The sequence below is a fragment of the Triticum urartu genome, chromosome 3 (assembly GCF_003073215.2).
Source record: "Triticum urartu cultivar G1812 chromosome 3, Tu2.1, whole genome shotgun sequence".
NCBI lineage: Eukaryota > Viridiplantae > Streptophyta > Magnoliopsida > Poales > Poaceae > Triticum > Triticum urartu.
This window is the reverse complement of record NC_053024.1, coordinates 94,843,996-94,856,585: the sequence shown is the minus strand read 5'-3', so window position 1 is coordinate 94,856,585 and position 12,590 is coordinate 94,843,996. Positions and strand designations below refer to the sequence as shown.

The following is a 12,590-nucleotide window of genomic DNA, read 5'->3' as shown; positions in this document are numbered from 1 at the left end:
GAATTCTTTGAAGATACATCATCATCTTCGAGATTATCAGGTGCACGCGCGAGTATTCAATAATCTTATGGAGCATATATGGATTCACAATGAAAACCAAGCAGTTTATAGTCAGAATCGTGCACTTGGAACCAATTTATGTTTGAATTTTATATTTGCGCTATGAACAAATATTATTACACGTGATATTTATGTGTCCGTTTACGTGTCTGATTGACGTATATACATTCATATGGATTTACAGGTTTTAATATAAGAAGTGTGGCAGTTCGATGATGCCCGGGTTTGTGTTCGGACGCATCCACAGATGTTTAATTGTTGGATTTATGAAGTCCGGCGGTAGATACTATGACAACCCGTAATAGGCCCGTATGTTTGTTTAGCATTTTTGCCTAAAAAAGCATGAACGAAGCGAGAGTTGGCCATGATTCACGAGATTTTTTTTCAAAACTATGACGTATTTTATAACAAATTCGAAAACTATAGCAAAGAGTGGAGAAAAATCAAAACTAGCACCCTGTCGGTCACGTGTGGGCCGAAAAGGGTGTTTTCGGCCTCCCTTTGGCCGAAATGGACTTTTCGGCCTTGCCTTGGCCGAAAAGGTGCGTACCTGGACCGAAAAGACCTTTTTGGTTAGGAGTAGGCCGAAAAGTCCTTTTTGGTCAGGAGTAGGCCGAAAAGTCCCTTGGGCCCACCTTTTTACATTAATGGTTGACCGAAGTAGTATGGCTCCACTCTTCGGCTTACGTTAGGCCGAAGCGATTTTTTTTTTAATTTTGGTATATAAATAATGTGCAACCATTGTCCATCTTAGACACTGAAAAAATATATTTTCGCGCAACCCTTTCCCCTCAATATTTCCCCATCAACTCTTTCCCACCATCCGTTTTCCGCAAACTCCTTCCCGCCATATGTTCCTGCCACCCGTTTCCCACCAACCCTTTCCCGCCATACCACGGTATACCATTAAATAAATTCTTCATATTTAAAAAATGGGATAAAAGCGCAAGCGATGGAGTCAAAAACCTGACCTCACGCTGGGTATATGTGTTACCAGCCAAATAGGATAGCATATGGCTAATGTATTTATATATAAAAAATTAATTTTTTTTATATACATTTGAAAAAAGGGAAAAGATTTTGAGAACATGATTTTTTTTAAATATGAAGAATTTATTTAATGGTATACCGTGGTATGGCAGGAAAGGGTTGGCGGGAACATATGGCGGGAAGGGGTTGGCGGGAAACGGATGGCAGGAACATATGACGGGAAGGGGTTGGTGGGAAACGGGTGGCGGAAAAATATTGAGGGAAAAGGGTTGCGCAAAAATATATTTTTTTAATGTCTAAGATGGGCAATGGTTGCATAGTATTTATATACCAAAATTTTTAAAAAAAATTGCTTCGGCCTAACGTAAGCCGAAGAGTGGAGCCATGCTACTTCGGTCAACCATTAACGTGAAAAGGTGGGCCCAAGGGACTTTTCAGCCTACTCCTGACCAAAAAGGACTTTTCAGCCTATTCCTGATCAAAAAGGTCTTTTCGGCCCAAGTACGCACCTTTTCGGCCAAGGCAAGGCCGAAAAGTCCATTTCGGCCAAAGTGAGGCCGAAAACACCCTTTTCGGCCCACCCGTGGCCGACGGGGTGCTAGTTTTGATTTTTCTCCATTTTTTGCTATAGTTTTCGAATTTGCTATAAAATGCGTCATAGTTTTGAAAAAAAATCGATTCACGAGAGGGCACATGCGACCCTGCCGAGCAACGGCCGCGATGCCCGCCGCGGCGGTCGCACGCACCACCTGCACCGTACCCTCGTCAACTCCCGCCCACCTCTCACAACATCACACTGGCCACATGACACGGCCAGTGGCAGTCTGTAACCTCTGTTTCTGTGTCGCTTCCTAGCCAAGTCAACCCAAGCTACTCAATACAATATGTCCCCTAATCCCATGAAGCCCACCAACAAAAATAATGCAACCGAAGCATCCATCCATGGATTATTATTTGACACCATCCTCCAAATGATCCAATCTGGTCCAGGTATTCTTCTAGATCTGGCACATTCTGGTCAGAGATCCATGCCCATGCACGGCGTACTAGAGCAGCGGAGGTAGCGCCGTCCTGCCGTGCCGAGCAGTTCTTTCCTGGACACTCGCTGGCGAGCTGGGCAAAGGGACCGGAGAAATTTCTATGTTCTGCTCAGTAACCAGATCGCCCTAGCTGTGAGTGTTAGCTTGCGGTGTTGCAGCAATGGCGGTGACCACGCTGCAGTTCGCCGGCGCGTTCCTGCTGCCGCTGCTTGCCGTGGCTTCGTCGTTTGATCCGTTCCACCGGGACGCCCAAAGGATGGATCCCATGGGCGGCGGCCGGCAGCAGGGGCCCTTCATCCCGCACGAGTACGTGCGCTTCGCCGACGTCAAGCGGCAGTGCCGGTCCGTGCTCTCCGCCGCCGCCGACCTCAAGTTCGACGCCAACCGCGCCGCCGCCCTCATGCCGGAGCTGTCCTTTGTTAAGGGCGACTGGAAGCAGGACGTCGACGACGGCGCGCCGCTGATGCCGTTCGACGGCACCGACGCGCCCGAGGGTGGCGCGGCAGGGGCGATGGCTGACCCGCTGCCGCTCGCCACGTTCATGCTCACGCACGTCGACGTGGCGCTCCGCGGGAAGACGGCGCTCAACGTCAGCGGCGTCCTCGGCGTCGCCGTCTCCCGCAACGGCACCGCCCCGGAGATGGGCCCCTACGTGTCGCCGGAGCTCAAGGTGTGGCCCGGGAGCACCGAGATGAAGATACTCTTCGAGGGGGTGTACACCGAGACCGGCGACGGCGAGAGCGTGCTGTGCCTGGTCGGCGAGGCCGTGCTCCCGCGGCGCGGCAAAGACGCCGCCAACCCGTGGGACTGGGCCAAGAACACCGACCGCAACAACTTCCAGCCGCCAATCACCCACGACAAGAACATCCTGCTCGTGCTCCGGTACCCCACCACGCTGACGCTGACGACGCGCGCTGTGCGCGGCGAGCTCACGAGCACCAACGGCAAGTCGGACGCCGGCTACTTCGGCGCCGTCACGCTGCTGTCGCAGCTGGGCGCCTACTCCAACTACAAGTTCGGGTCGGAGGAGCTCGTGAGCACGGCGTGCAGCCCGCAGCCTTACCGCGACGACATCCTCGGCGACGGCCGTGGGATATACAGAGGCGGCTCGCTGTGCGGCATCCTCGACCTGTTCACGTCGGAGGACGTGTTCGCCGTCGTGCCCAACTGGAAATGCAACTCGTCAGACGCTCTCTGCCGGCGGCTCGGGCCGTTCGAGACCGACAAGTCGGTAGACGCGACGGACGGCGGGTTCAAGGATGTCAGTATCGTCATGCAGGACATCCGTTGCGAGCCGAGTACCGTTCCTGGTGAGAGATCGGCCAAGGTCTCGGCGGTGTTCCGGGCCGTTGCACCGTGGGAGCACCGGTACACGGCGGCGAAGAGGAGCGGGCTCAGCGGCATGACGCTGGCCGCCGAGGGCGTGTGGCGCCCGTCCACGGGCCAGCTCTGCATGGTGGGGTGCCTCGGCGTCGGCAAGAAGGCGTGCCACTCCCGCGTGTGCCTGTACGTGCAGACGACCTTCTCCGCCACCCGCCGGGGCATCGCCGTCGGGCAAATCACCCGCATCGACGGCAAAGGCGGCGTCGCCCACTCGCCGCTGACGTTCAAACGGGCGGTGCACCCGTCGGAGCTGTGGAACCGGTTCGGCGTCTCGGGCGGCGCACCGATGAGCATGGCGTACGACTACACCAAGGCCAAGCAAGCCGGGGAGTTCCTCACGCGCAGCGAGCCGTTCAACTTCGGCACTGCCATAGCCAAGTCTCTGCTGAGCTATCCGCGTTTGGCGGGCGACCTCACCCGCGACCTGTCCAGCCTCGCCGACGAGCTCACCCTCCACGTGCCGGCCGTGCCCGACCCGTTCCCTCGCGAACGCTTCGAGCGGCCGTTCCTTCAGCTGGAGGTGCTCTCGCTCGGGCCGCTCGTCGGCCGGAATTCGCCGGGGTTTCCAGGCGGCACGGATGGACTTGGCAAAGAATCCAATCCCAAAGAGTCTCCCTCCTCGGAAATGCAGGCGGCGAGGGCGACGACTCTCCTCAACGTGTCCGCGGAGCTGACGCTCTCCGGGAGCCCCTACCTGAACGTGTCGGCCCTGTTCCTGGAAGGCGTGTACAACCCGGTGGACGGGCGGATGTACCTGATCGGGTGCCGGAGCATCTATGCGCCGTGGCGAGCCTTCTCGGCCATGGGAGCGCTGGAGGACGGCATGGACTGCTCGATCGAGATGAGGGTGGACTACCCGCCGACGACGGCGCAGTGGCTGATCAACCCCACCGCGAAGGTGCACATCACCAGCACGCGCGACGCCGGCGACCCTCTGTGGTTCGACGCGACGTCGCTCCAGACGCTGCCGATCATGTACCGGGAGCAACGGCAGGACATCCTGTCCCGGCGGAGCGTGGAGGGGATCCTCCGCGTGGCGACGCTGGCGACGGCCATCGCCGCCGAGTTCAGCCAGCTGATGTACATCAAGGCCAACACGGACGTGATGCCGTACGTGTCCCTGGTGATGCTGGGCGTGCAGGCGCTGGGGTACAGCATGCCGCTCATCACGGGCGCCGAGGCGCTGTTCGCCCGGATCGCCGCCGCGGGGGGCTCCGTGGACGGCGTGGCGCCGCCGTCGTACGTGGTGGACAAGAGCCAGCTGTACTGGATCATCGACTGCGTCGTGAAGATCCTCATCCTCGCCGCGTTCCTCCTGACGCTGCGGCTGGCGCAGAAGGTGTGGCGGTCGCGGATCCGGATGCTCACGCGCTCCCCGCTGGAGCCCGGCCGCGTGCCCAGCGACCGGAAGGTGCTGCTCTACAGCTTCGGCGTGCACATGCTGGGGTTCATGGTGATCCTGGGCGCGCGGTACGTGAGCGCGCTGGGGCGGCCGCTGCGGCAGGAGGACTCGTACATGGACGCCCGCGGCAGGTCGCACGCGCTCCGGCAGTGGGCGGTGACGCTGGAGGAGTACGTCGGGCTGGCGCAAGACTTCTTCCTCCTCCCGCAGGTGGTCGGCAACGTGCTCTGGCGGATCAGCTGCCGGCCGCTGAAGAAGAGCTACTACGTGAGCGTGACGGCGGTGCGGCTGCTGCCGCACCTCTACGACTACGTCAGGGCGGCGCCGGCCATCAACCCCTACTTCGCGGAGGAGTACGAGTTCGTCAACACCAGCCTCGACTTCTACTCGGCGTTCGGCGACGTGGCCATCCCGCTGCTCGCCGTCGCGCTCGCCGCCGCGGTCTACGTGCAGCAGCGCTGGAACTACAAGATCATCAGCAGGACCGTGAAGACGCAGCAGAAGAAGCTGCAGCACCTCGGCTCCAGGGTCTACGAGCGGCTGCCGTCCATGTCGTCCGGCAACTTCGAGGCCGAGCTCGTCTCCGGCGTCAACGAGGCCGTTGGGCTCGTCGGGCCGCGCCGGGACGCCAGCCTCGGCTAGGTAACAGATCGGACGGTTCTCTGTAGGTTGACAATGTATGTGCTTCTTCTTCTTTTTTTCTTCTAAAAATCAAATGTACTTCTAAAAGTTCAATAAAGTTTCACACATCTTTGAGCTTTACTCCATCTCTATAACACTATGCTCCCTAGTTTTAAAAAGCCTACATTCAATTAAGGTCTCCAAGAGTTTGGTCACCCGATTTTTACCAGGTCAACAATTTCTCAAAAGCTCTATCATTCAATTCTTTTATACTATACACACTATGCTTCCTAATTTTTAAGGCCTCAAAACTAATTGAGGTTTTAAATTTAGAATTAGGTCACTTGATTTTGATCGGGTCAACAATTTATTAAGGAGCTCTCAATTCTTTTAATTCACTATGTTTTCTAATTTTGAAACTCTTCTATTCAATTGGGGTGCTCAATTTTGGATTTCGTTTACGATTTTGACCGCGCCAACAATTTTTCAAATCAATCAGCAATAACCGGCATATAAAAACATATCAATCAGCACCGTGTTATATAAATAATAATAAAACACACTCCATCATCTCCCCCACCTGCCAAACTAAATATTATATCAATTGTAAAATATAAAGGGTATTAGTATTTTGAAAAGTCAAATTTCTATAACTTTGATCAAGTTCAGAGCAAAAAAATATCGACATCCACAATATTAAAAAAACTGTATGGAAATTCATTTCATGATAAATCTCATCATACCGACTTGATATTATGTATTTAGATAAATTTCTCTACAAAATTTGATCAAACTTAAAAGATTTGACTTTTCAAAAAAGTAATACACCTTATATTTTAAAACATATTTTTTTAAGAAACCCAACAACACCAACTGGACAACAAGGCACACCCAACCCTTGTAATTTGTGCCAATCTCGGCCACATTAGAGGCTAAGCACGCTTCGCCGCGCCGTTCTTCAGTCGTGGGATTAACTCTTTTGTATCTAGTACATTATGGTGATCGGTTGTTTTATTTAGATTTTATTTGTGTTGGCTTGTGTTTAATTTATGTTCTAACAGTGTTTTTGTGTTCGTATACCGTGTCAGCTTATTGTTGGAGATACTATTTGTTTCGAAAGGAGCGTAGACTTGTTTGGTGCATGGTTATGATGTCTTTACACGTTCTGATTTTCGTGTCAGCTCGTGGTGGTTGTTTGAGCCTCTCAGGAGCTCCTATTTCATGTTGAACCCGTGGAATTGCTGCTATAGCGCTCACATAGGCCGCCCCATGAAGCTCTTGCTTGCTCAATTTAGCTCCCTGCTCCTCTCGCGCGCTTAGTTCTTTTTTCGCTCACCCCATGTCTAGCTCAATAAAATAGGCTAAATTTTTATTCATATTCTTATTTTAATTAAAAGATGTTCAAGAATTTTTTAAATATTGTAAATGTTAAAAATTATGAATTTTAGAAAACATTCATGAATTTTAAAAAAGTTCACAAATAAAATAAGTTTTCAATTTTTAAAAATGTTCAAAACTTTAAAAATGGTCTTGAAATTTAAAAATATCCGTGAATTTAATATTAATGCATCCGAGTAAAAGTGAATTTAAACAAACGTTTTGCTTTCGAATGTTTACGAAGTTTAGAAAGCGCTCATGAATTAATGCAGAAAGAATAAAAAATAAAAGAGAAATAAACCAAACATCACACAATCTTACAAGCGGGGCACTCAGCGACCCCATAATCCCTGAAGCACCAGAACGTTTCAAATCATGGGAACTTAGTATCTCTGTAGATTTTGGAATTCTCTGAACATCACTGACAAGAACTCTAGAACTGATGGCTCCAGAACTGTCCTAGTGCTGATTAATTAATTTATACTGTAACTGATGCTGATACGCATGATTTTCAGCTTGCAGCGACCTTGCTTAATCATGTGACAACCATATTGAGCTTGTGCTGCATAATTAGCTTTGAGCAGAAGCAGAGGATGGTCATGTGCTTCCCCGGGGGGCCAGCGACCGATCTGGCGTCGGGTCTGGGAGGCCAAGGTTCCCCTAAAGATGCGGATTCTTGCATGGAAAGTTGTGTCCGGCGCACTCGCGACGAACGGATGCAAGAAATATTGACACATCTCGCCGCGAGATACATGCCCGCTGTGTGGTACGGAGAAAGAAACGAGCTTCCGTGCCTTAGTGTCTTGCGTGCATGCTCGTCAGGTGTGGACGAAGATGCGCCAGGCATGGGATTTCCCCGATCAGGATATACTGCAAGATTCAGGCAATGAATGGTTACTAAATATTCTGCTTACTGCCATGATCACATGCGGGATTGCACCATAATGTTAATCTGGAGGATTTGGTCTCTGCGGTCAGACTTGGCTCACGGCAAGGCTATTCCATCCGCTGATGTGATAGCGGAGTATCTCTAGAGCTATATGTCTTCTTTGCAGTTGTCTAGGAAGTTTACCATTGAAGAAATTATGGAAGGAAAGATGCAGTTGAGGGAGGAGGCCCTGGTGATACAGCGAGCTGTAGTTGTCCCTCAACCTTGGCCGAGACCACCAGCGGGTTGGGTCGCCTTATCAGTTGATGGAGCTTATTCTAACTCAGACGGATCGGCTGCTACAGGTATGATCCTACGACGAACTGATGGTAGCGTTATTTTTGCAGCCTACATATGCATCTTCAATTGCAATGACGCTCTGGAGGCTGAGATACATGCCTTAAGGTATGGCCTTGGCTATTTCAACACTCTGAGTTGCCTGTCATTGTTCAGTCTGACTCCTCAGAAGCACTCCTGGCATTGAAAGGAGACAATCTTTTCTGTTCCGCTTATGGACATCTAGTTGCTGAGATCCAACTTCTTATGAGTGAAAGGAAGTTTATTCTTTCGAAAATTAAACGTGATCAGAATAGGGTACTAGATCGATTGGCTTTGTATAGTCGTACGGAAAGTACTACTGCTGTATGGCTAGGTAGAAGGCCACCTTGTGTGGAGGAACTTGTACCACCCGATTGTAACCCTATAAATTTGAAATAAAATCCTTTTACCCTCACAAAAAAGAAGAAGCAGAGGATGGTCTAGGCAGCTACCTGTATCTGTATATGATGGAGTCATGGAGAGGGCAAGCTTGACTCTACTGTGTGCACGGATATGGCGGAGTCCTTTCTGTATTTGGTTTCGTTTTCATAGTTCATGTGTTCTCGGATCCCTTTATTGAGCTCCACCCATTTGTTCTTCATTGTAAAATAGGGTCTAGTTTATTGTACATCATCCACACAACATCCACCTGACGAGACTGTGTTTCCTTATTTCAACACCGGCGTCTCAGTTGATCCTACTTCCCTTGAACATGCCCTCACTTTTTCATCCGATGAACCCGGATGTCTATGTGCGTAAATATGACTTGTCCTATTTGTCACCTAACTTGTCCATTGTAGGTGATATTGCTCTGTGTTCTCCTCGGGTGCCTGTTGCTGCTCCGCCGCCTCTTGACGTGCTCGACGTGCATGCGCCGGACGTGCATGTCACGCCGCCCGATGCAAGCGCGGCTGCTTCGCCAGATGGCAAGCCCGCAGTCGTGGCTGGGTCACCACCCTCGCCTGTCGCGGGTGGGTCGCCTCCCTCGCCCGGTGCGTCACCCGGGTCGCCACCCTCACCTGGGTCGACCGAGCCCGCGGTCGTCCCTCGGCCCGTGTCACCTGTCGCTGAGGCCTCCTCAGCCGCGACACCCCTGGCCGAGCCCTCGTCGCCGCCATCACCTTCTACCGGCGCTGCAGTTCCGGGGCACGCTATGGTTACAATGATGGCACGGTTCGGTATGATTCTCGTCGTCGTGCCTTCTTCGCCGTGCCAGTTTCCCACCGTGATGCCTTGGGTGAACCTGACTGACGTGCTGCCATGTCTGAGGAATTTGCTGCTCTCCGTCACACTAACACCTGGGTGTTGGTGCCTCGGCCACCTGGTATTAATATTGTGGGCTGCAAGTGGATTTTCAAAACCAAGCATCGTTCGGATGGGTCTGTTGATAAGCACAAAGCTCGTCTTGTTGCTCGCGGTTTCACTCAACAGCACATGATTGACTATGGGGATACTTTTAGTACGATGGTGAAGCCTGCCACGGTTCGCTTGGTTTTGTCTCTTGCTGTGTCTTGTGGTTGGAGCCTCTGACAGATTGATGTGAGCAATGCCTTTTTACATGGGTTCTTGGCCGAAGATGTGTATATGCAGCAGCCACCCGGGTTTGAGGATGCCACTTATCCCTCTCATGTCTGCAAACTCGAGAGGTCTATCTATGGTCTCAAACAGTCGCCCCGTGCCTGGTATGCTTTTTTGAGTCAGCGCCTTTCGCAGCTCGGTTTTGTTGCCTCCAGATCAGATGCGTCTCTGTTCATCTTCTCACAGGAAGCTATTCAGATCTACATGCTGGTGTACGTCGAGGATATTGTGATTGCTGGCTCTACCCTAGCCGTGGTGGATCGCCTTGTGCAGTCATTATTTGCTAGCTCTCCCATCAAAGATTTGGGTCGCCTGGAGTACTTTCTTGGTTTGGAAGCGTCCTTTCATTCAGGGGGCATGACCTTGAGGCAGAAAAAGTATGCATTGGATCTTTTTCATCGCGTCAACATGGAGAACTGCAAGGCCACTTCCACTCCGCTTGCTACGTCCGAGAGTCTCTCACGTCATAGTGGTGCACTACCGGGCACTGACGACTCTTTTTGGTATCGCAGTGTGGTTGGAGCACTTCAGTATTTGACCCTCACTCGTCCTGATATCTCTTTCGCGGTGAACAAAGTGTGTCAGTTCCTGTCTCAGCCTACGAAGGATCATTGGGAAGCAGTTAAGCGTATTCTGAGATATGTCAAAGGTACGCTAGACATGGGACTACAGATTCGTAAGTCCAGATTTACTGGAGTGAGTATATTCACCGATGCACACTGGGCATGCTGTGTTGATGATAGGCGCTCCACTAGTGGCTTTGCTATATTTGTTGGACCCAATCTTTTATCTTGGAGCTCAAAGAAGCAACCCACAGTCTCGAGGTCAAGCACCGAGGCAGAGTATAAGGCATTGACCAATGGCACGGCTGAAGCCATTTGGATAGACTCAGTTCTCACAGAACTTGGAGTCCCACGGCAGCGTTGTGACGCCCCGAGACCGTTGTGCCAGGTATCTTCCATTTATTTGCTTTTGTTGCCTTGTCATTTGTTTGCGTGTTCCATCTTACCATGTCATCATCCGCATTGCATTATCATGTTTTCGAAACTTGCATCCGTCCGGGTTCCCCCAGTTCCATCCGTTATCCGTTCTGAGCCTAGACACACTTGCACGCGCCCCGGCACGTCCGAATATTATTTTAGAAGTGGTCGGAAAATTGTTCTCGGAATGGGATGAAATTTGGCGTGCGGTGTTGTTTTGTTGTTAGTAGACCGCCTGCCAAGTTTCATTGCGTTCGGAGTCCGTTTGACGCCCCAACGGATAAATATAGCGACATTATAGTCGGTCAAAACGTCGGACGTTTTCGGTCTCCGGAAACAGTCACCGGGCCTCTCCTCTTCTCTCTTCTCAGCCCTCTGCCTTCTGCACTACCTCTCACCATCAGGCCCTACCTAACCTCTCTCGTCAGCCCGCGGCCCTCCTCGCGCGCGTGCCCGAAAGCTGTCCCGGACGCAACCCGGACAGTCGTCACCGTTGGATTCGGATCATCCCCGAACATCTACAAAATGTCTCCGTTTTTCTCTCTGGGCTACCTAACCTATTTTTCCCGTCCGTCCGATTAAGATCGGAGGGACCTAATGCCCCTATCCAAAAATCCACTTACTACATATAGACCAATCCCCTAGGCAGCAACCCTAAAATCTAGGGACTTGTCCCGTCGAGCCGCCGCCACCTACCATATCTTCCTCGGGATCCAGATCCAATCCACCTCCTCGCCTCGATCCAACCGCATCTCGCAGCGCCAGCAGAACCCCGTCAAGCCCGCGCCAAGCCCCTGCCTCGTCGAGCTTTTCCTCGCCGCCCGGATCATTTCCCCAACCGCCGGACCTCCCTGCAAGCGTCGCCGCCGGCGACCACAGGCCCAGCGCCCTGCCTTGCCTCCTTCCCTCGCTCTTCTTCCTCCATTGCCCCTCTCTCACAGCGTGTTCCCCTCTTTCTCTCATGTCTCTGCAGGAACCGAGCAGCACCTTCCCTCCCTGCCGTCTCTGCCTCCCTCGACCTCTCCGACCGGAGCACCAGGTGACCAGAGGCCTTGCCATGGCCATGGAGCTCCAAGCATCTTGCTGCCGCCGTCCGATCTGCTTCAGAACTCCGTCAAGTCCCGCGCCGCGCCGTACTGATCCGCTCTCGGCGGCCTCCACCTCGCCTGCCCGTGAAGCTCCATCCGCCGCTGCTGCCCCGTTTCGCCAATCGCCACACCCCTGCTTCGTCCTACTGCGGGAGGAGCAGAGAGTCAGCGCCCAGCCGCCCGGAGCAGAGGACGAGCGCCTCGCCCGCTCGCGTTGACCCGCTCGACCGCTCGGATCCGTCGCGTCCACAGCCGGCCTCCTCTCTAGCTTCGCGCCAAGCCCCTGCCTCGCCGGAGTCTTCTCCTCGCCGCCGCGTTCGTCAAGTCCCTGCCGTCGCCGCTGCTTTGTCTCTGTCGAGCAGAGAATGAACAGCGAACGCACGCAGCCACCGCTTGCGTTGACTGCACCCCTTCCACCTCCTCGTCGATCCAGCCGCAGCGCTCCGAGGCCCAGCACCGGCCTGCATTTGCCTTCCAGATCTGGACCGAAGCCCATGGTGAGGCCCAGCGGAGCCTCTGTTGTTTTTTTTCTTTCTATAGACCCAGTTTGCTTCAGATTCGGCCCGATAGGGTTTTTTCCCTGTTCTACGATTTTGTTCTTTTTTTCAGAGTCAGCAGATGTGCAGGAAACCCCCTAGACAACATGCATATAATAACTCACAATTGGTGCATCGGATTAAAATGAATTATATAGGAAAAATGCTTAGATTTATGTGTAGGTTAATTATATCCAACTTTCATGCATGTTTGAAATGGTTAAAATGCTGTTTGTTTAAATTTGTTTAAATAACTTGCTAAAATGCTTTATTTCATAACTAAATAACC

At 52.2% G+C, this 12,590-nt stretch overlaps 1 protein-coding gene across 1 annotated transcript; it reads left to right on the top strand.

Moving 5' to 3' along the window:
• Window positions 1–2,224: 2,224 nt before the first annotated feature.
• LOC125543062 lies at window positions 2,225–5,637 on the top strand (the record flags this gene model as incomplete). The annotated part of the gene is given in 1 exon segment (XM_048706311.1): window positions 2,225–5,637. A coding segment is annotated over 1 exon segment (3,267 nt). The 3' UTR covers window positions 5,518–5,637.
• Window positions 5,638–12,590: the final 6,953 nt, after the last annotated feature.